This window comes from Microcaecilia unicolor, chromosome 1, assembly GCF_901765095.1.
Source record: "Microcaecilia unicolor chromosome 1, aMicUni1.1, whole genome shotgun sequence".
NCBI lineage: Eukaryota > Metazoa > Chordata > Amphibia > Gymnophiona > Siphonopidae > Microcaecilia > Microcaecilia unicolor.
The window spans coordinates 266,983,344-267,008,020 of NC_044031.1; the positions used below are offsets into that span (position 1 = coordinate 266,983,344).

The window sequence follows — 24,677 nt, forward strand, 5'->3', positions numbered from 1 at the left end:
TGGAGTTTTCCTTTCAGATGTGCTGGAGTGAGTCCTAAGTACCTGCAGTGTTCTTTAAATTATCCTTCCCTAAAAAAAAGTCTGTGATGACCTGGATAGGTTGTATCACACATGGCTGGGCCATATAACATATTAAAATGTAATACAATCAGACAGGACCTCATTAAACATTTGATTGCTTTTGAAGGAACCCTTGGTCAAGCTTTATGGTATTCTGAACTGTTCCCCACCACCACCATCATCATCTGAGAAGCCCACATTTAAGCTCCAATTGGAGTAATATCTGGAAAAAGAACTGCCCAGGAAGGTATGATAGGCAATTCTGGAATAGAAGAGTGACCTAATGGTTAGTGCAGCTGGTTGCAGACCTGGGGAACCAGGTTCAGTTTCCTCTGCAGCTCCGTGTGCCCCTAGGCAAGTCACTTTGCACTCCATTGCCTCAGGCACAATAGAACTTAGATTGTAAGCCCATTAGGGACAATGCAAAAGTACCTGTAATAGAAATTGTAAACCGCTTAGTTGCCCCAGGGATCATTTGTGGTATATCAAGTTCTGAAAATAAATAAAAAAAATTAAATATGGGAAGGGTGGCTCTCTCTCGTTAAAATGCATGTAGAGTGTGAAAAATTGCAGTGACACCTTAGGAAATTATAAAACTGGGCATCCAAGTGGCAGATTAAATTTAATGTGGACAAAGGCAAAGTGATGCATATTAAGAAAAATAATCCAAATCATTGTTACCTGATTCTACCTTAGGAGTCAGCACCCAAGAAAAAGATCTGGGTGTCATCATGAACAATATGCTGAAATCTTCTGCCCATTGTGTGACAGCAGTAAAAAAATACAATAAAATGTTAGGAATTATTAAGAAAGAGGTAAACAATAAAGAATACTAGATGGATCATCGGCCTGCCCCAGAAAGGTGGTATATCAAATAGATGACCTTTACCCTTCTTAGCAAAACAGATTTAAGGTAATATATTGATTGTGAACCTGGCTGGCTAAATACAGTTTACAATATTTTATCCAACCTCTGCTGGAGGCAATGTGGGCATTACTGCTGTCAGACTGTGAGACAAGGTGGTAGGGTAGCATTTATATTTTGAACTGATCTTTCTGCCACCCCCTGTTCCGATACCTGGGTTATCCATTTTAAATCCCCCAGCTTTGCATTATCATCCTCCTCCTCCTCCTTTCTCTTGATGTGTTCTCAATGACTTTAGCAGACCTCTTTCTGGCAGGCTCACTGTTGATAGATTTGGACAACTTTAACTTGCCTTCATAAGACATCTTATGGGATTGTCTTATGCTGTGATCATCTCTGGTGTTTTACAACATGTGACCTGGCTTGGCCACTGTTGGAAACAGGATACTGGACTAGATGGACCATTGGTCTGACTCAGTATGGCTATTCTTAAGTACCCACTCTAAAGGTAATACCCTTGATTTCATCTTCTCTCATTCTTCCACAAGATTCCTCTCCACCTCAATTACATCTGTACATGTTCCCTGGTGTGACCACCTTTTAATTTTCTTTTTCCTGCCATCAAGTCCTCCTCCCCTCAGAATCTCTCTCCCGTATCGATTCCGATGAGCTCGAATGGCAGATTTGTGCTATCTTGGCACTGTTCTTTTATGGCTTTACTCCTGTCTTTCCAATAGATCTTTTCAAGTGCGATCCACACCACAATCCATCTTATTGGTCCTCATGTGGTGACTCAAAGCTCCATCTGCTTCTCTTTTTGTTATATCACACTCATGCTATTAAGCCATTTCTTCCTGCCAATTTAATTTGATTTGCACATTATTAGCTGCCCTGGTAGTTACCAGGATTGTTACTGCAACTCACTATACAATGGTTTCCCCCTCAAATCTATCAAGAAAATCCAATTAATACAACTCACAGTTGTAAAACCTCTATATGGTGCCTGATGGTTTGACCATGTAAAACCACTTCTCATCACTGAACACTGGTTGCCAGTGGCTGCCAGTCAAATACAAAATATTGATGCTTGTATTCAAAGATCAACTTCCTCTCACTCCTTCTTATTTACCTCTGCTTATTTCATACACTCTTGTTTGCTTATTATGCTCCTCACAGGCCTCTCTTTTTTTTTTAAAACTTATTCTTCTGACCCGTTCACAAATATAGCTGGATACCACACTTATGACTGCTTTTAGTTACCTAGGACCTCATTTATAGAATCCACTCCCTGCTAACCTCTAAAAAGAGGTATCTTACAAAATTTTTTGGACCCTTCTTAAAACCTGGCTGCTCCGTTCAGCCCAATTTCTTGATTTTCCAGCACCTCTCTCTTCTGGGTCAATCTATCCCTTCTCCCCTTTGCTTCCTTTCTGTTTTCTTCTTGCCCATGCCACTGGTGGATACTTGGAATGCCCTCCCGCAGGAGGTGGTGGAGATGAAAACTTAACGGAATTCAAAAATGCGTGGGATAAACATAAAGGAATCCTGTTCAGAAGGAATGGATCCTCAGAAGCTTAGCGGAGATTGGATGGCAGCACCCGTGGTTGGGAGGCGGAGCAAGTACTGGGCAGACTTCTACAGTCTATGTCCCGAAAATGGCAAGGATAAATCAAGGTCAGGTATACATATAAAGTAGCATATATGAGTTTATCTTGTTGGGCAGACTGGATGGACCGTACAGGTCTTTTCCTGCTGTCATCTACTATGTTACATGATTTTCCTCTTTTTTTCTCAACATATGTAATTTTCTTTCTTACTCTTTCTACTCCTATGCTGTTTTGTTAATGTAAACCACCACCTAGTGACTCTATGAGGGCCATTCTCGATATGACATCTAAGTCAGACTTTGAATGTTTTGAACTAAACATCCTAAATCCAAATAGCAAATGTAACCATTTTTGAAAAAAAGAAAAACATCTTTTTTTTTTTATTCAAAAAATACTATTTGTAACAAGGTTTTGTGCTTTGTGCGTTTATCTTTTTAGGCCATTTTTGACCCGACCTCCACCCCGTACAAGTTAAAAATTGCACAAAATCAAGCCATTGGGATGTAGAAGGAGCCAGCATTTTTAGCAGACTGGTCCCCCAGACTTCCCAGGAGAGCAATGGGGCACCCTAGAGGGCACTGCTGTGGACTTCATATAAATGCTCCTAGCTACACATCTCACTGTTGCTCCCTTATCTCGTCTGCTGAGCCCTCCAAACCCCACTACCCAGAACTGTACACCACTACAATAGCCCTTATGGCCGAAGGGGTCACCTATATGTGGGTACAGTGGGTTTTTAGTGAGTTTTGGAAGTCTCACAGTTTCCACAAGTGTAACACATAGGGGGGAAGTATGAGCCTGAGTCCACCTGTTTACAATACACTGCACCCACCACTAGGCTGCTCTAATGGACCTGGCTATAACATCTGAGGCTGGCACAGAGCCTAGTACTCCTAAATTCCACCCAGTGGTTATCTGGTAATTTAAGGCACCATTTTGTGTCTTGTTAGAAAAACAGGTCTAGACCAAAACGTTGACGTTTTCACCCTAGATGTTCTGGTTTTGTTCCATTATGGCTGTAAAACATCCAAGTGTTAGGCACACCCTAATCCAGCCTTCGAAATGCCCCTGCCACGCCCCCTTGTGATTTGAAAGCACTGCAGATGAACTGCAGGTTTTGAAGATACTGATCTGGATGTTTTGAGAAGAAATTCATCCAAATGCTGCTTTATGACACTTTTTGGAGTTTTTCGCTTTTGAAAATGAACTCCTAAGTGTGTTTGGTGGTATATCAGGCCTACTGAAATAAAGTTGAAAATCTCTATGTAATTTGTTACTTTTTTTGTATCATGCTCAAAAAAGTACATTTACTCTGCATTTTTTAGGCATGTCATGATTAATGTTAGTTTCAACATTCCACCCCAAATTGTCCCTTAGGAATTTTACAGAAAAAAAATCCAACTGAAATGCTTTTTGTATTCTAGAAGAGTTCCATGGGTGCCAACAAGTGTACTCATGCAACTGTCCTTGCTTGGCCTCTATTAGCTGCAGAAAATATGAAAAGATTTGATACGCACTGTTTACGCTGCAATGGTGATATATGCCACAGGAGTATTAATTTCGTTCTATCTGGATCTGTATAGAACAGGACTTCAATGTGTAACTCTGATATTAATTCTTTTGATGACTGTCTCTTTTGGGCTTTGTTTTAATATTTGGCTTCGCAGTTTTCATCCTGCTCCTTTGGACTGCCAGTTCAATCAAAACCAGTCTCTATTGTGCTACTGCAACACAAATACCTAGGACCCTCCCCAACTCCCATCCAGCCATCACAGTGACAGTCGTCCAAAGCAGGGGCTACAACTCCCTCTGGAGCCCAGCCAGTGTAGGACCTCAAGTTTGGTCAGTAATTGTTGCTATATACGGCAATGACTGAATATTCCTACAGGCTGTGAACACTGACTCTGTGGTATCCCCAGCCCTGGAAAACTCAGATTTTGTACACAGCCATGCACAGTACTTACTAAGGATGGCTTGGCTTTTGGGCATCATTTAATGCAGATTTTATCCAATTTTGTTTTCATACGGAAGCTTTGCAGGAGCAGGGAATTAAAGAGGTATGTGATAACTACAAAGAGTGTTGCAAATGATTTATTTCCACTTGTAAACGGAACAGAATGATGATTCAAGAAAGAAGAAGAAAAAGTAAAAAAAGATCAACACTCCATGGGTACAGATACAGAAGAAGAAAAGGCAGAATTACCCAGCGAAAAAGGGAGATAGAGCAGTTAAGACCTGCAACTGCTAAAACAAAGGAATGCTATCTCCTGCTTTTACTGATTGGACAAACAAATCAAGATGAAAAAGGAGAATATTAAGATTTTGTAATATAATGAAATAGTTTTCTTTATTGTATTTCTGGCCCAGCAGTTCTCTCCTGCTGCACTGGCTTCCAACCCACAGCCAGGCTTATTGGGACTATAGTGCCATGAGTCTTTAGGCACAACTTGCTGGGAATTTTTCATTACTTATACCTCCACCGGCTGTTCCAGTGACATCTCCTGGCCAGGGGCCTATAGATCATAGCTCTTTCAGTAAGGGGTGAATTTCCCTACCCCTTTTAGCATTACCAGTCCTAGCGTATGCAGAGAATGGAAAACTCATCCTGGGAATTGCACCAAGGCTTTCCACCTAGTAGCACTGCCACTGAACCACCCAGCTGTCCTTGGAAGAGTACAAATTAAAGGGGAGGACAGGTTTAATGAATAAGATCAGAAGAAAATAGACATCAAAGACTTTCGCTCTACATTTATACTTGAAACAAAGGGGGATCGACTAAAGGCGAACAGCAAAGACACTAGGGACTGTGGAGAGAATATATTACTACATTCTGGGGCATTGATAGGACTGTAAGTGAACAAGATAATACAAGGTTCTGGGGCACATCCCTGAATATACTGAAAGAGCTAAAGGAGGTGCTATGAGTACTCATCACAAAGCTCTTCACCTTGTCACCTGAAAAAGAAAAGGTTTTTTGAGAATAGAAACAAGCATAAAAGTTGGGGACAAGGAAGAAGCAGAATATCACAAACTGTTAGCTTAACATCAGCACTGGAAACACTTCAGCGAGATAAAATAGTGCGATACTTTGAAGGCACAGGCATATGGAACCTGATATAACATGATTTTATAAAGGGAGTGGAGGAGTGGCCTAGTGGTTAGAGTGGTGGACTTTGGTCCTGGGGAACTGGGTTCAATTCCCACTGCAGGCACAGGCAGCTCCTTGTGACTCTGGGCAAGTCAATTAACCCTCCACTGCCCCAGGTACAAATAAGTACCTAAGCCGCATTGAGCCTGCGGGGTATAAAAAAAATATTCTATTCTATTGAGCCTTACTAATTTCTGGAATAGTAAACAAGGGAAGCGTGGTGTCTGGATTTCAGTAAAGCTTTTGACACACTTTTCTACATAGAAGACTGGTAAGCAAGCAAACTGGTTTAGAAGTTGGAAGGCAAATTATAAACCGAATCAGGTGGCTGAGCAACAGGATTCAGAGAATGGTGGTTGCTGAGGTCCTCTGCAAAACCACACTGATGCTCCCCTGTGAAGTACATAACAGAAATATAGCAATAAACAAACACTCTGGAGAGGGGGACTAAGGCATACCGACCAACACCCCAGAGGAAACTGCTTTGCGATGGGACTTGATTTACCGCCTTTCTGTGGTTACAATCAAAGCGCCTTACAAATTATATAGATACTTATTTTGTACCTGGGGCAACAGAAACTGCTCTGATCAGCCAACATCCAAAACAAACTGAGGCACAATACATGAGCATGGGGATTGCCACACACACATGCAAAGGGATCCAAAAACTACCAATGAGTGGAGTGGAACGGGTAGACATGAATCGTTTGTTTACTCTTTCCAAAAAAACTAGGACTAGGGGGGATGCAATGGAGCTACAAAGTAGTACATTTAAAACAAATTGGAGAAAATGTTTCTTCATTCAATGTGTAATTAAACTCTGGAATTTGTTGCCAGAGAATGTGGTAAAGGCGTTTAGCTTAGCGGGGTTTAAAAAACGTTTGGATAGCTTCCTAAAAGAAAAATCCATAAGCCATTATTAAAATGGGCATGGGAAAATCCACTGCTTATTTCTAGGATAAGCAGCATAAAAAGTATTGTACTGTTTTGGGATCTTGCCAGGTACTTGTGACCTAGATTGGCCACTGTTGGAAACAGGATACTGGGCTTGATGTACCTTCAGTCTGTCACAGTATGGCAATACTTATGTAAAGCAAATCTGAGGCAACACATCATTCATCACAGTGGCGTAGCCACAGGTGGGCCTGGGCCCATCCACTTAGGGCTCAGGCCCACCCATCAGCAGCACATATTTAGTGCTAGCTAGTGGGGATCCCAAGCTCCGCCAGCTAAAGACCTCCCCCTGATGGTGCTGAAAACACTGCTCTCCACTTCAGCAGTCTAAGCTTTCTAAGCTGCTGATACTGGCCTCATCACATTGGGGGGGGGGGGGGGGGGGAGGAGAACAGTTGGTGCCCACCCACTTCTTGACTAGGCCCACCCACAATCTGCTGTCTGGCTACGCCCCTGATTCATCATTAGAATACAGAGAAATCTCAGCTCTCTAGTGTGTAAAAATATATCACTCAGGGAATAGAGAAACCAATTCTACATTCTATCCATACATTGGGAAGACTACATATTAAGTTGCACTCATTCTTTTTAAACTTTGAGGTCTGGTCAGCTCTTTGTATCATCATAATTTACTTCTTCCAAAAACTCTTCAGCCACTAACTCAAATAACCGAGATGTAACAGGCATATCCAAGGTACTAAGTAGTTTAGTGGTGCAACTGTCCACTTCAAACATCAACAGGATTCCAGTAAACGGTTTTGGGTCCTTCTACTCCACCCTGACCTTGATTCCATGAAGTATGAACATTTACAAGGCAAAACAATGGAATTACTCTGGGAAGAGGCCACCAGAATTATTAAAAGGAAAAACCATGTGCAAACTTGGAACCTCTGAAGTACTGGAAACTTCTCAAGTGCTCAATTTTTTGTTTCTCTGTAATACACATACACTTAAATAAGACTAAACAAACAAAAAAAAAAACATGCTGAAGGAGGACAGTGATGTTGACAGATACTCTATCATTACCTGAAGTAGCAGTCGGTCACTGTGCAGAGTTAACCCCATGTTACGTCTTACTTCAAATGCTGCACATACCCAGAAGGCCACATCTGACCAGAGTTTGTTAGACTATATATAAGCAAAGGAAAACAAAAAAAAAGCTACAAAACAAGTGGGAGGGAAAAATCTCTGGGGCCACGTTCAATTCCAGGGCCTATAAATACCTGTTAGTGAGAGTAGAGGAAGATTTACACATGGGAAAAGATGGCCTGGTCAATTACTCCTTTTCTAGTCTGCAAATCACACCAATGCTCAAAATGAACTAGGCTACTAGCAAAACAAAGCCTAGATGATTAGTTCTCAGATCCTGTAATAGGAAGTTGTCAAAGTGCAACACAGCTTCTTCATTTGTTCAGCGCAAAATGTTTCCCACATTAATGTCCGGATAGTTAACAACACATTTCCCCAAACTCCATTATTGGCACCGACGCTTATATGCCATCTTCTTTCTCCAGTTATTCCCTGAGCAGCAAAACTCCTAAAGATAGCATGAGACTCTGGTGCATCGAAGAATCTAGTTGTCAACAGATCATAGACCGTAGCTGGTTCCTGGGGAGCAGCTGTGCGACTGTGATACAGTTTGTTCCACTGCCTTTATGTACATGCTAAGCGGACCTGTAAGCCCTTTATAAGTTCCCTTTTTCTCTCGATGGAAGAGGACAGTATAACCAATTAAGACAGTTGCCTAATGTCCTGAGAACATGTTATTAGTCTGAAGGCTCCTTCTTATTGTAGTTGTGATGTCTTGATAGGAATTGCGCTGTTAAAGTCCAAGAAGAAAGGGCCTTCCTGCTCAGGCAGGAAAGTGCTAGGAATAACATTGTAAACTCCAGCAGGTACACTTTCCAGCTCCAGGTAGCAAAATCCGCATCTGGAAGGAAAAGAATGTCAATTACCAGGCCTGTGAGAACTTAGTATAAAATAATTGAAAAACATGTGAAATAAAGACTGACCCTAGCAAATGATTGTGTAACAGATGAAGATCTGCAAATTATTTCAAATACTTGGAGAAACAAGAGTCACATTCCAAAACCTTAACTAAGAGCTAAACGTTCTGCTACAAATTATCGTGCAAACTTTCTGTCAGTAGCTTTTAAACTGAAAACAGGAAATCATGATCCTAAATAGTAAAAAAGTGAAGCATTCAATTTACATATAAAATCAGCAGGTCATTTCTAGTAAAATTCAGGCTACAGGTAACTGCTTAAGGTTTATGAAATTTAATGTAACCACATTCACCTGTAATCTCCACTGCTCTTCTTCTGAAAACCAGATGGGCCAGGATCACCTACTACAGAAACTGTGATAACTTCAATGCCAACACTGTACTGCCTACAATAAAATACAATATTTAAATATGGAATTTTCTTAATACTATCAGCACACAGAGAGGTAATGCAAATTACATTTTTTGAGAAGGGTGTTTCTTGTTTACTACCCTGCTGGAATAGTTGAAATCTTAAAGCACAAATGAAAGGCTGTAAACGCAAGGTTGGTGGATTCTCTCCTTGAAAGCCTCCATCATCAAACACTGAATTGTAAACTAGAACTTTCAGCATTAAAGGATTTAAGAGAAGAGTCTGGTTGCTAGAACCAACTGGCTATTATTAGCTGTTAATGCTATCTTATGAAGCCATCAAAGAGAGCACCCAATTTCCTTCTCTATATTCTGACTATGCCTAGGTGCAGAAACGCAGCTAGGAATCAGTACCATATTTATAACTAAGTTTTGTGGCTAATCAATTTAGAAGGTCAATCACAATTGCATAACTTGCACCGAGTGGAAGCCTTCATCAAGAACCACACACTCAACACTCTACAAGTACATTTTTTCACAGCACCATATACAGTGGGGGAAATAAGTATTTGATCCCTTGCTGATTTTGTAAGTTTGCCCACTGACAAAGACATGAGCAGCCCATAATTGAAGGGTAGGTTATTGGTAACAGTGAGAGATAGCACATCACAAATTAAATCCGGAAAATCACATTGTGGAAAGTATATGAATTTATTTGCATTCTGCAGAGGGAAATAAGTATTTAATCCCTCTGGCAAACAAGACCTAATACTTGGTGGCAAAACCCTTGTTGGCAAGCACAGCGGTCAGACGTCTTCTGTAGTTGATGATGAGGTTTGCACACATGTCAGGAGGAATTTTGGTCCACTCCTCTTTGCAGATCATCTCTAAATCATTAAGAGTTCTGGGCTGTCGCTTGGCAACTCGCAGCTTCAGCTCCCTCCATAAGTTTTCAATGGGATTAAGGTCTGGTGACTGGCTAGGCCACTCCATGACCCTAATGTGCTTCTTCCTGAGCCACTCCTTTGTTGCCTTGGCTGTATGTTTTGGGTCATTGTCGTGCTGGAAGACCCAGCCACGACCCATTTTTAAGGCCCTGGCGGAGGGAAGGAGGTTGTCACTCAGAATTGTACGGTACATGGCCCCATCCATTCTCCCATTGATGCGGTGAAATAGTCCTGTGCCCTTAGCAGAGAAACACCCCCAAAACATAACATTTCCACCTCCATGCTTGACAGTGGGGACGGTGTTCTTTGGGTCATAGGCAGCATTTCTCTTCCTCCAAACACGGCGAGTTGAGTTCATGCCAAAGAGCTCAATTTTTGTCTCATCTGACCACAGCACCTTCTCCCAATCACTCTCGGCATCATCCAGGTGTTCACTGGCAAACTTCAGACGGGCCGTCACATGTGCCTTCCGGAGCAGGGGGACCTTGCGGGCACTGCAGGATTGCAATCCGTTATGTCGTAATGTGTTACCAATGGTTTTCGTGGTGACAGTGGTCCCAGCTGCCTTGAGATCATTGACAAGTTCCCCCCTTGTAGTTGTAGGCTGATTTCTAACCTTCCTCATGATCAAGGATACCCCACGAGGTGAGATTTTGCGTGGAGCCCCAGATCTTTGTCGATTGACAGTCATTTTGTACTTCTTCCATTTTCTTACTATGGCACCAACAGTTGTCTCCTTCTCGCCCAGCGTCTTACTGATGGTTTTGTAGCCCATTCCAGCCTTGTGCAGGTGTATGATCTTGTCCCTGACATCCTTAGACAGCTCCTTGCTCTTGGCCATTTTGTAGAGGTTAGAGTCTGACTGATTCACTGAGTCTGTGGACAGGTGTCTTTCATACAGGTGACCATTGCCGACAGCTGTCTGTCATGCAGGTAACGAGTTGATTTGGAGCATCTACCTGGTCTGTAGGGGCCAGATCTCTTACTGGTTGGTGGGGGATCAAATACTTATTTCCCTCTGCAGAATGCAAATAAATTCATATACTTTCCACAATGTGATTTTCCGGATTTAATTTGTGATGTGCTATCTCTCACTGTTACCAATAACCTACCCTTCAATTATGGGCTGCTCATGTCTTTGTCAGTGGGCAAACTTACAAAATCAGCAAGGGATCAAATACTTATTTCCCCCACTGTACTTGTTTATATCTCAATGACCTCAGCAGTAACTCTTTTCACATGGGCATACAGCTCATTACTCGCCTGCCTCTTCATTGGTCAAAGACACTATGCTAGCAGGCGATCCGCTTCCCACATGGACCACGTTTCACAGGGTACGAAGCCCAAGCTGCATCAGGGTGCGGATCTATGTACCACATGCTGACCACTATCTTCATAAATTACAATTCATGCATGCTCTTCACTTACCTGGGCCCTCTCAGTTCTATCAGTAATGGCCCTGCCCTATCCAGCTGGAATTGGTAGATTGGGTTCTTCTTATAAGACTCTCGGAAATTTCCACACCCTCCAGCACTTTGCCCTTTCCACTGTCCATTAACCTAATACAGAATACAACACCCCTACAGAGTTACATTAAGCAGACAAATTGCTGTTAAAAGTACCATCTTTTCATCAATCAGGTTGGAAGAATATCATTCATCAGTTTTTCATATTGCAGGTCCACTGAACTTGCATACATATACTAACACTCTTCAGTTCCATAGACAATTGGAAGCACTTATTTCAGAAAGCATTTGGTATCTAATTGCACAGATTTCTTCCTCTGTCTCAAAAATACATGGTTGATTTTTAGGCACCAATGTTTTGTAAATTTTGCTGTTTCGTTTTATTGTTCTCATTATGTATGTTTACTGTTACTCGCCTAAAATTATAGATAACGAAGGCTATAAATTTTTAAATAAATAAACAAGCAAGCACATTTAAACCAGGTAGCTACAAGAAGCAACACAAGAAAAACCTGTTTCCACCATCTTAGAAACTCTCCCAATAGGAAGACATGGAAGAAAAACCTTGTCTTGACTCAGACTACAGTTCACTTACAAGTCTGACACAGTTTTATATACATGTTTTACAGTTAGGGTGAAAAACAGAAAACAAAACAAAATTATAGGCGCACCCTTACCCGTCTGTGAACTACATATGGCGTGGGAATCTTGGATAGAGTAAACTTGCATGCTGAATATACCTAAGGCATAAAAGATGTAGAAAAGACTTGATCAGAAAAAAGAAATCTGGAATAGCAGGAGGTTTACCAGTACCAAATACCCCCAAAGACAGAAGTGTTTTATAACAGATACCACACCAATAAAAGTTCTAAATCAGCACTTGCAAAAATGAATTCTGCAGCAAGCAATACAGAGAGAATGAGAAATTGAATACAAACGCTGATCAGTCAAAATTAAAAACCAGATCACTGGTTACGTTACAGACTGCTCTCTGTCAGTTCCTCCTGTGCTACTTATCTGAGGTAGAGTAAAAACACACTAACATTTTTTTTTTTACTGAAAGAGGCATGTCTGCAATACAATAACATTTTTGCTTCTAAACCACACATACAGTCTGACACAGCGGAATTTTTCTAATTTAGAAAGAGTCAGAAATCCTTTAAAAAAAACTAAAATAAACACCCCCATCTTTCTTCATATTATGCACAAAGCAATAGTAAACCAGTAGAGCTGTAGTAGGTGTTACATACCCTGATTGTGTAATGGATTGTGTTTTGCTTCTCATACTGAGACACTACCAGTGTGAATGTGTGGGTTCCTGGGGAGGTCAGCTTCATCTTCGTCAGATAGTGAGGACTGTTAATTCGAATTCCATCAATATACGGTGGTGGGTCAGCTGCAAAGGGAACAAACAAGGACTACTAGAGCAATGTACACAGCTTTGAGTCACTTACTGAAATTTAATACCAGATTTTTTCAGCAGTTTAAGCAGCCCAAAACAGCAGATCATTTTCAAATTCTAAATCAGCCCTCTGAATACGTTTTCTCCCCCTTGAGTGTTCATGAGTTTAACAGGAAGAATGGGTTTGAGCAGGGGATATAGTTTCCCTTACTTTCCCTCCTTGTTTCTCTTTAGCACTTTTTGATTTTTACTTCTCCCAATCTTGATCTCACAAAAGGTGTCTTCCTCTTCCTTCCCCATCCCCACACTTCTAACTACTTTTTCCTCACCTAGGATGCCTTTCAATACAGCGTTGTGGATCCTAGTTGCTGACCTACCTTGTCCTGATGCCTAATCCTAGTTCTAGTTTAGGTGCAATCACAATAAACGACAAAATAAGCCTTGTACTGTGCGCACATGTTCCTGGGATACAGCAGGAAGCACAAGATTGCTACAAAGGACTATTGCAAGCATGCAGAAAGCTTTGCAGTACAGCCCATAATGTACTGCAAAATTATGTAGCTTCCCACTATTACAGAACCTGTCGGATGTTTAAAAGCAATCTCTAAAGTGGGTAGGATCCTGGTGCCATCGCCCTGAGGATCAAAGTCCCAAAACCAGCTTCCGAGCACACCGCAACAATCACCCTGTAGTGCTTGGCAAAGGTATGCAGCCTCACCACGTCGCCACCTTGCAGATACCCGCAGGAGACAGTAAGGTAGCTTCTGCCCAGAATGTTGCTGTATGCCTCATAGAATGAGCTCGCAAGGCCTGAGGAGCCTGCTTCCCCGCAAGGAAATAAGCTAACACTTCTTCGGCCATTTAACAATTGTGGGCTTGCAAGCCATGAAGCCAAGTCTCTGCTTACGAAAAAGCAGTCTGTCCAATTACAAAATTCATTCATGACTTCCAGATATCTGAGGATTCTACACACATCAAGAAGTTTCAAGGAAGAATACTGAGCCTCTTTGTCCTCTCTGCGAAAGGATGGAAGCTTCACAGATAGGTTGAGATGAAATACTGATGCTACTTTAAGAAGAAAGGAAGGAACCATGCACAGGGAGACCACTGCCTCTGAAAACAGGAGAAAGGGATCCTGACTAGAAAGAGCATGAAGCTCCGAAACCCTAAGTGCCGACACATAAGCCACCAAGAACGCGACAAACACCTATAGGTTCTTTAAAAAAAGAGCTGGAAATGGTTACTCATCTAGTAGGTGGCTGCAAAGTGCTGACGATGGGAAGTTTCTTTATGGATAGACACAAGGTGCCATTGTCTCGTCCATTGGAAACTTTGTACACATTACAACATCGCCTTTCTGTACCAGAAAAGCATTAGAATCATGACCATATTAGAACTGTGGAGAACAAAGATTTAGGACATCACAATCCCAAGCAATAAAAAACTGAATGCAAGAAAACCGGACACAGTAGTAAAAGAGAAATATACTGGAACAGCATTAATCATAGAAGCGTCAATCCAAAGTGATTACTCTGTGAATCACGGGAAGAGAGAAAAGATCCTCAACTATCAAGAAATGCAATCTGAGACCAAGAAAATGTGGCAGAAAGATAGAAAAATGCTTTCCAATGTTTTGGGTGCCACAGGCTTGGTTAGAAAGAATTTTTAAGCACACCTAGATAGGTTGCCAATACATTATGAACTCCAGAGGTAGGCTTTGGTACACTTAAAGTACTATGGCAAGTGTTAGCAGTAAATCTGAGATGGAGATTATACTCCACATGCCATGGCTTAGGAGTGAGGTTCATTTCTGTCATGGTATGCGCAAAACTAACCTATTTGGAGACATTGCCCCCTGAGCAATGCAATGGTCATACTAATTCACTTAACTTTAATAAAGTTCCCATGAAGCGTGCCCCAGCCAGCTAAGTAGTCCAGCCAATTCTTTCATTCTCATCATGAGAATTTTCTACTACTTTAGAAAATACCCTGAAGAATATTTATGAGATCCAGATCCCAGTACAACCACAGTACACTTTCCAAAACATTCCATGTCCCTCCTTCTGCAGTAAGAAATGAAAGTTCTTGATGAAGTAAGCAACAAGAATGAGAGCTCAAGTCTCTGGATGCAAATGAACTAGGCAGAACTAAGAAAGAGGTAGGACAACCCCAAACATTAATACAACTCAACCAGAAAAGAAACAAAACTCTACAATTAAGTAAAATCAATTTGAAAAAAATGAACACAAAAACGTTCTGCATGTGAAGAGATTTTAGTAACCCTTTAGGTGTGTGTTTCTGTAGGAGGTGCTGCTACTCAACAGATCTTCACAAGAACTACTTGGTGGTCTGTAAATGAGTGACTGCTTTTACGGCATCTTTGTTATAGAAACATAGAAATATGACAGCAGATAAGGGCCAAGTGGCCCATCCAGTCTGCCAATCCTCAGTAACCACTAACTCTTCCTTTCCTAAGGGATCCCACATGCCTGTCCCACACTTTCTTAAATTGACAGTCCCCCATCTCCATGACCTCCACCGGGAGGCCATTCCATGCATCCACCACTCTTTCCGTGAAAGAGTATTTTCATAGATTCCTCCTAAGCCTATATCCTCTTAACTTCATTGTATGCCCCCTCATTCCTGATTTTGAAAAAGGCTTGCCTCCTGTACATTAACACAGCCGAGGTATTTAAATGTCTCTATCTTATCCCCTCTCTCCCAGCGTATATATGTTGAGGTTCCTAAGCCTGTTCCTATGTTTTAAGACCGAGACCGCTTACCAATTCTGTAGCCGCCCTCTGGAGCATCCTATTTATATCCTTCCATAGGTGCGGCCTCCAGAACTGAACCCAGTACTCTAAGCGGGGGCCTCACCAGGGACATACAAGGGCACTATCACCTCTTTTTTCCTGCTGGTCATCCCTTTCCTTATGCAGCCAAGCATCCTTCTTGCTTTCACCATTGCTTTTTCTACCTGTTTGGAGACCTTAAAGTCATCAGATACAATCACCCTCAAGTCTCACTCTTTCGTACACAGAAGTTGACCTCCCACACTGTACCGCTCCCCTGGACTCTTGTGACCCAAGTGCATGACCCTGCATTAATCTTGGTTGCCAATTCTCAGACCATTCTTCAAGCTTCGCTAGATCCTTCCTCATGCCTCGGGGGTGTCCACCCTATTAAAGAGTTTGGTATCAACCGCAAAGAGACAAACCTTACCAGACAGCCCTTCCGCAATATCACTCACAACGGTGTTAAAAAGAGCCGGCCCAAGGACCAACCCCTGTGGTACACCACTGATCACAGGAAAGAGGCAGTCAAAAACAAAGCTTCGTGAAGAATAGAAAAGTAGAAGCAATATTTTAACTGTGCTGCAAATTATGTAATTAAAATAAACAAAATGTCATCGTCTGTCCAGGAAGATGCCCAGCACCTGTCGACAATGCAGCACAGCTGTAAAATACACTGTAAGCTAACCACCCACCTCTCTTAATAGCTTGGAACACTTTCACAAAAAGCTTCTTTGCTATTCATAGGAACAAGCCATCCAAATTATATCTTGCTTTCATTATTTAAGATATTTTGTTGAAAATACAGCTTCTTACTTCTTTGCCCTTTATAATTCAAGGATGGGGATAAAACTAATCACATAGCTGCTCTATCACATGAGCACTATGGCATTGAAGGTTCTCCAGCCCAATGGCATGCACATAACCTGTCATATATTTAGGATATTTGATGGCAATTTGTGTCTCCTCTTGGGCTCCAAGTTGTCAGTTCCCAAATAAAGACCAGTAAACAAATTGTAAGTGGCACCATTTCACAGGACTAACTTGACACTTCTGACTAGCTTTCCAGAAATAGGCTCTCCTTTCATCAGGTCAGCGCAAAACCAGGTTTTTAAAAATTAACATTTCCTTTGCTTGAAAACCCTCTTTACTATGCCAAGTCATTACAAAATAGACACAATAAAGATATGTTGGCACTGGTGAACATCATAGCAGTCAACATGTATGCGGTGTTTATTGCAGTCTGGTATTACGCCCGTGTTTAGCATGGCCTGTGTGTTAAAAAAGGATAAGTGTCCTAAATGGGTGCAGCTTTTAAAACTGGATTTTGTTTTAAATAAATATGACTACCTTGTACCAACAGGCTTGCAAATCAATTCTTAAAGGAAAATGTCTGATACTCATATTAAATACACATAACAATTGAATATTATTATTATTTGGTCCCAGGTTCATGATCCAAAATCATAGAAAAATTATAGGCCTGTGTCTCTGACTTGAACTCCAGTGTTGAAACACTGCAGAACAAGAAGAAGCACGCAAGGGTGGGGGTCCGACTTGCAGAGTTGCATGAATGTGGCAATATGGTGGCAACAGATGTTCTTGAAAAACAGAGCAAAGATGGCTTCACAGGAAGATGACCAGGTGCCACAGAAAGTGTTTTGAAGAAGATATGGTCAAAAATGTAGAAATGAGGGGTCTTGCAAGAAGGTGACTTAGTCTTCCAGTAAGGGGTGGTCTATTGCTAGTTTTCCCAGTAAAATACTAACCAACTTATTACCATAACCAATCAGTGTTAACCATTATATTAGCATAGATCCAATAAGGTGTGATTACTGTCATATTATCCGTATCCTGAGAGGACATATAAAAATGAGTGTACTTCCTACTTCAAGCCAAAGAGACAGCTACAGAGCTACTCTCCCATGAGAGACCAATCTATTGCATCTGAATTGGCAAGTAATCCAATTGCTTTCTCATGAGTAACTGAGTCTTTTATATCTACTAATTGGCTTTGAGTGGTAAAATATAACATTAAAGACTCAGACCCAGAAAACACCTATGTGTAGCTGGGGTACTATATTCCAATAACCAATTGATTGTATATGTCTCTTGTACATTCTTTGGAGTCTCAGATATAGAGGTAATTTTATATAGCAATATTCTGTACTCCTAGTGAGATATCACTATCAGTTTATTGTACAAATACATGATGAGATATTTAATAAACAGCAAACTGATGCAGCCTTGGTGGTTTATTTCTTCATAAGTATTAGTGGGTGGTCCACTATATTGGGAAAGGTAAATACACCTAAATAAAAACACAATGCACCCAGTCTCCATGAATATGGGGGCAGAACAAGGAGTTTGTTTCACTGATCTACACTATATACACTACACTGTCACTACAAAGGAACAAATATAGCTGTATTCAAAAAATACTAAAGTAATAAGAAACCAAACAGTCTCAATTGCATGTCAACATACAGCATGATGGAGGCCCCCTTTACAGCAATAATAGTCATGAGTAATTTCAAATGAGCATCTACCAACTTTGCACAATAGAATAATACAGGTTTAGCCCATCCTTTGGCAGACTAACTCAAGCTCCATCAAACTGCCATATATATTTTTTTTTTCTAATTTGACTTGGGTCTGGGCTTTGGCTAGATCATTCGAGGACATTCATTGTCTTCTTGCTGAGCCTCTCCAGTATGGCTTTTGCTTTGTACTTAGTACCATTCTCCTGCTGAAAGCTCAATCTTCTCCCCAGTCCCATGTCCATAGCAGACTGAACAGATTGACAGAGGATGTAAAGGTTTATGCAATCAATACTTTATATTTTTTTATTCTTACTTTTTGAATATTTTTCTTTCACTTTGAAAGTGCAGAGGATATTGTGTAGATCAGTGAAACAAACTCCTACTTTAATGCATTTTGAATTGTATTTTAACTTTATTTTACTTCTTAAACAGCTGAATGTGATAAACATACAAGGGTGTGCAGAATTTTTCAAAGCTCTGTATAGTTTAAAAGACTGTAAGGGGCAGATGCCAGAGTGTGTACAGGCACGGTTGTACAAATAAACAGTTCTCTACTACCATAAGTTAAGGAAGGAAATGAATGATTTTTACCAAATTTAAGAGACTGCCTGCCTGGATTTCTTCTGAAGGGAGTTTTCAGAGGCTGGACCCAGCTATGTACAAATCTCCACTGGCTCTTTGGATCACAGGAAAGTGTCCAAAGATCCTCCCTGGTTAAACTTAAAGCTGTGGCTATGAATACAGCGCTATGGTCATTTTCTCAGCAACACATGACCCTGTAAAGAAAGGTGCCACATATGACATGAAAGGGCTTCACCAATTCGAGGAAAACTAACAATAGTTTAAGTCTATGCATATGTACGCTTGATTTTGAGTTTAGGATGTGCCTTTAGTAAATGTTGAGCTACCAAACTGTAAAACCTTGTAGTAAAAATACTACAAATACACATAAGATACACAAAAGTTTTTATAGCACTGTGCCTTGTAGACGGTGCTGTGACATGTAATGTAAGCTTTAGAGAAATTTAGGGCAATTCCAGTGAGAGGAAATACAAAACTATTGATGCTGCTTAACAAAACATAAAGGACTCACAGCCATAGAGGTTCCTGCTGTGTTGTCCTTACCAGCTTTTAAGGTAGGCTCCATACTGCAAGCTGCAGTCTCTAGGCTCTCAGTCTATTTTCCTTCAGACTTCATAAGAAAGAAACACAACATATCACATCCCATAAGAGACCCTCAGAGCTTCAACCCGGTTGGGACAATGGGCATGAAGAGATGTGCTGTTCCTCATTCATTCCTAGCTAGGGTTGTTGGGCTGAAGAACAGCTCTTTAGAGTATTGCTCATACATGAAGTCTGAGCATGCTGGTGACCAAGAGCTCCCTCATTCTGCCCTGTGGACTCTACAGTCAGTTGGGTTTTCAAGATATCCATAATGAAAATGCATGAGATTTCTGCATACACATGGGTCTCCAATACATGCAAATTTACTCTATGGATATCCTAAAACCCTTCCTTCTCCCATCAACTTTCATGGTGTCCTCCTCTAGATAGGGATGGGCTGAAGTGTAAATTTTAAGGGGCTTCGACATTAGCTTCAGAACTTTTAATACAAGAACAGTGCTGGGCAGACTTCTACATCTGTGCCCTGAGAACGGAAAGGACAAATCAAACTAGAGTATAAATATAAACTATCACATACCATGTAAAATGAGTTTATCTTGTTGGGCAGACTAGATGGACCATCCAGGTCTTTACCTGCTATCACTTACTATGTTACCACTATCAACTGGCAAGAAAAGCTCAGGGCTCTGTTCTGGGTCTTCTTCTCTTCCCTCTGTGCATTCTCTTACAAAGAGCAGTAGTAACCAGCTTGGTTATGAGGTTTGGGGAGCCCTGCCTCTCTCTATTCATTAACAAATTTTAAAAAAATGCCCAACTGGAAAACAATCAGACAAAAAATAATGGAATGTAAGCTGAATCACACCTACATGGGTAGAAAACTTTCTTTCCATCAGTCTTGTAAACAACCATTGTAATGAACTCTCGGTTGCGTGCAAAGTCATCCTGTGAAGAGAAACAGACATATGAAATCAGACTCTACTGCAATGTACTCCTCTTCGCAACCATCACCACTTTACTGTACAATTTGAACCAAGTAATTTTAAATGAAAAGTGATAAAATGGATTGTGTGGGTTGAAGTATCTGGATTTTGGAAGAGCACCTACTTGCATGTATGCCAGAGTACTTCAATTGACAGGCCAACAAAACTGGAGTCTATGTTTGCTAGATTCTTGATGCCTTTCTGTACAACCAAAGTGGTTTACATATTACATACAGGTTCTATATTTTCTCTGACCCTAGTAAGCTTGCACCAGGTCATGCACCAGGTTTTCTTCCAGAACAATGTACCACAGATTCTAAATCTGGCTACTAGGTGTTTCCCATAACACTGACAAACTTCAATTCTTCTGTCAGTCTGTGACCTCTGTTGAGATTCCAGTTCTCTTTTTTTGTTCATATATCCCCTCCTCTGCCTCAGTCCTCACACCTTGCCAATATTCTCTCATGCATTTACTGTATTCTGTTTATAAAAACAGCTGCTCATACCCATGTGGATTACTGACTCCCTGATGCCTGCATTCTGCAGATCTCTTAGTTCTACCATCTGGTTTCACACTGCTCACCTTACACCCTTTTATCCACATCCCTTTTCACTGTAACCTTCTCACAGATCCTTAATAAGCCCAGTTTAAAAGCCTTTCATTCAGGCATACTAGGGCACCACTCCTCCACACCATTCCTTACACGTACCTCTGAGCCCCACTCCTCCTTCCTTCTAATTCACCTCTTCCCTCAGACCTTCTTCCTCTGCTTGTCTTCCGTTCCTTAACCTCCCATAATTCTGTCCACCACCTCAAAATATCCCCCTGCTTGTTTGATTTTAGCTTTAACATACTGCAGCTTTGCCAACTGAATTATAGTTACGAGATGTGCTTTGAATAACAAGTTATAATTAGGGCTTCTATTTTTAGTTGTTTATGAACTGTAAAATTTAGATGTTTATTTTCCAGCTAGTCAGGGGTTCGCTGAGGATACAAAAAAAAAAAGAAAGAAAGAAAGAAAATCTGCATTTAATGATGTTTTTACCCCACAGGTACTATTGCTGGGTAGTTTCCAATGGAATCAAATATGTACACTACATTTGCACCACTTGGGCAATGTCAGTGTGGAAAAACAACAAAAACTGAGGATCCCAGGCAAGTCCAAGAGGGATCAGAAAGCAGTAGAGGAAGTGGTGTCTCTATGGTGTGTTTTTAAAAAGCACCTGTTTCCCCCTTCCCCCTGCCTTTTCTCTTTTTATCTTTCATTTATGTTCCTTGTAGTTCTTTTCTGACTTTGATTTTAAGTGTGTGAACCGCTCTGTTAGTGCCCACTGCAGGGCAGCATAAGAAGCCAAATAAACATCTGCATCAGGGATGTTTTATCAGTATTTACCAGTTAAAACATAAAACCAGAATCCCTAATTATATATATATACAGATAAAGAAATAAAAACAAGCAACTGAATATCTAAAAGGAAGAAAACCCCCAGAAGTGTGATTTTTTTTAACCAAAAAAATAAAGGAAATTGACAATGTGCCATTTAGTAAATCTAGCCTATCTCATTTTTGCATACTGATACGCATTACTACACATTTACCCCAGGCCCAATTTTATGGACTGACAATCAGACCTATTTACCAGTAACCCGAGTTAATGCAATAGTGCTGTTTAACAAATCCAGCAGAAAGTCACATTAGGAGGCGTATTTTCAAAGCACTTGGACCACAAAGAGGGATATTTTCGATAAGATGTCTAAGTCGGACTTTGGATGTTTTGTGCTCAACATCCCAAATCCAAATACCAAATGTAATCATGTTCAAAAAAAGAAAGTCTCTTTTTTTGTGAAAATACCATTTTGAACAAGGTTTTGTGCTTTGTGTGTTTTCAGCCATTTTTGAAAAAAAAACAAAAACAAAAACAAAACCTACACAAGTTAAAAATGCACAAAATCAAGCCATTGGGATGTAGGAGGGGCCAGCATTTTTAGCAGACATCCCAGGACAGCAGTGGGGCACTGCTGTGGACTTCATAAATTTCAATCTACACATCAAATCCCCAGATATCACCACAGATGCCTTTCTGGACACGATGGTCCAAGAAAACAGCAGGGTAATCGATCTGCAAACTCCAAGATGGACACCAAACGAAGCAGATACGTATGTGAAAAACAATATTTAATTGACATGGATCAATAAAAAATTAACAAGCCCGACACAGGCCGTGTTTCGCCCCACTGGGCTGCATCAGGGGCTACAAAACAAACAATCATATAACAATTATATATATTGTTTGTCTATGAATGTAATATTAGTGATTTACATTATATTATTTTTATTCATATTATTTTCTATTCATATTTTTTATTCAATTTGTACAATTAAGTTCTATACAATATCATTTTGATATTTCAATTCATTAATTTATTTTTTATTTAACTGTATCACCATGGTGTTCTATTACTATCAGCCGAGTATGAGATTATGGTAATGAAATTTAATTATTATTTTATATCTATTTTTATGTTTACTTGCTTTTATATTTGTTCTAATTGTTATATGATTGATTGTTTTGTAGCCCCTGATGCAGCCCAATGGGGCGAAACTCGGCCTGTGTCGGGCTTGTTAATTTTTTATTGATCCACATCAATTATTATTTTCCACATATGTATCTGCTTCGTTTGGTGTCCACCTTTCTGGACAAGATGACAGCACTAGGATCGACACAGTTGAATTCTTCAACCCACAAAAAGGTTCATATACTAGGGGGCCCTTTTACTAAGCCGTGTAAGCGTCTATGTGCGCCAAAATGGAGTTACCACATGGCTCTTACGGTAATTTCATTTTTGGCACACGCCTGATATGAGTGGCTGAAAAATAATTTTTATTTTCGGACGCACATATCGGAATGACGTGTAAGACTTTACTGCTAGGTCAATGGCTGGCAGTAAGGTCTCAGACCCAAAATAGAAGCGCGGCAATTTTGATTTTACTGCATGTCCATTTTTGGCAAATTTTTTTTAAAAAGGCTTTTTTTTTTTTTTATTATTATTAACTTTTATTTTACATTCAGTCATTACAACTAAAGTATCAGAAAAAGCAAATATCATAAAGTAAATTCACAATTTGAGGAAATAAATCACATTCTTTTAGACCACAATATAAAGTCGAGGCAAGATACAAGGAAAAATTTTTTTTTAAGGAATATATATAACAAATAATGTCCTAAGAGCGGTAGCACGCAATATTCTCACAGCCGGATATCAGCGATAAGCCTATTGAACATTCAGGTTTGAGTTCCACTATTCTCTCTAGAACTAATGAAAAGTTTCATTTTGAGGGGATCAAGAAACATGTAAGTTACTGAATCAAGAGATACAATGCAGCGACATGGAAATTTTAACACAAATAAAGCACCTAAGGCCACTACTCTAGGCCTAAGCCTCATAAATTCTCGTCTCCGCAATTGAGTCTCTTTATTTAAATCCGGATAAATACGAACTTGTTCCCCAAGAAATTTTTCATTTAAATGTTTAATACACAGTTTGAAAACATTATTTCTATCAAGTTCCATCGCAAATGAAACCAAAAGGGTTGTTCTCTCTGTCACAGTGTCTAATGAATTCTCCAAAAAGTCCGTCAAGTTTCCAAGCGGATTCTGAGCAGCTTGTTGGGTTGATCTCTTAATCCCAGTTAGATATTGAAGTTTATTAATAGGAAAAGCTTCAGTTGGAATTTTTAATATTTCCAGAAAGTATTTACGAACCATATCTATAGGTAAAGTCAGGGGTGCTTTAGGAAAATTTGTAAAACGTAAGTTATTTTTCCTCCCCTGGTTATCAAAAAATTCAAGTTTTCTTCTCAGTATTTCTCTCTCTTTGGAGACTTCTCCCGCAAACGACTGTATATTAGAAAGTTCCACCCTTAAGCTTCCAATTTGATTCTCTTGACCCTGTATTTTTTCCATTATATTTTGTTGTGATTGTTTCAAATCAGTAATTTCTATAGAGAAGGAATTGGTTACCTTAGTGAGTAGGGAATTCATTCCCTGAATCGCGTCCCATAAGGAATCCAGGGTCACCACAGCTGGTCTTAACATCTCTGCTCGCTCTACGGATGTAGACCCCGAAAGCGTGGGGGTCGAGGTAGCAATAACCCTCCAGGTCGATTTTCCTGCTATCGGGGTAGAAATAGTCGAGGTACCTCCTTGGGACAAGTTGTTTCTCTCCTCTTCGGGAACAACCGTACCTGCCTCGGCAATAATACTACTTCCGGGTCGCGGAGGCGCTGTATTTTCTGGCGGGCTCAAAGAGACCGCTCCATCGCTGTGACCCACCGAAACCTCAGCGGGTCGATCCGAAGAGAGTAATTGCACAGCCTGCGGGAGGAGACAGACTTGCTCCAAGGTGAGTTGCCGAGGAGTGGGAATCTTTC

The 24,677-nt window shown here is 40.5% G+C and overlaps 1 protein-coding gene across 1 annotated transcript in view; it reads right to left on the reverse strand.

Moving 5' to 3' along the window:
- Positions 1-7,324: 7,324 nt before the first annotated feature.
- Positions 7,325-24,677, reverse strand: part of CAPN7 (calpain 7) — a 120,100-nt gene continuing 102,747 nt past the window's right edge. Inside the window, exons 16-21 of the mRNA XM_030206312.1 lie at positions 20,132-20,207; positions 12,654-12,799; positions 12,081-12,143; positions 11,366-11,496; positions 8,933-9,025; positions 7,325-8,564 (exon numbers count right to left, since the gene is read on the reverse strand). Of these exons, the coding sequence (XP_030062172.1) occupies positions 8,420-8,564; positions 8,933-9,025; positions 11,366-11,496; positions 12,081-12,143; positions 12,654-12,799; positions 20,132-20,207 (654 nt within the window). The 3' untranslated portion in view covers positions 7,325-8,419. The remainder of the gene's footprint in view (positions 8,565-8,932; positions 9,026-11,365; positions 11,497-12,080; positions 12,144-12,653; positions 12,800-20,131; positions 20,208-24,677) is intronic.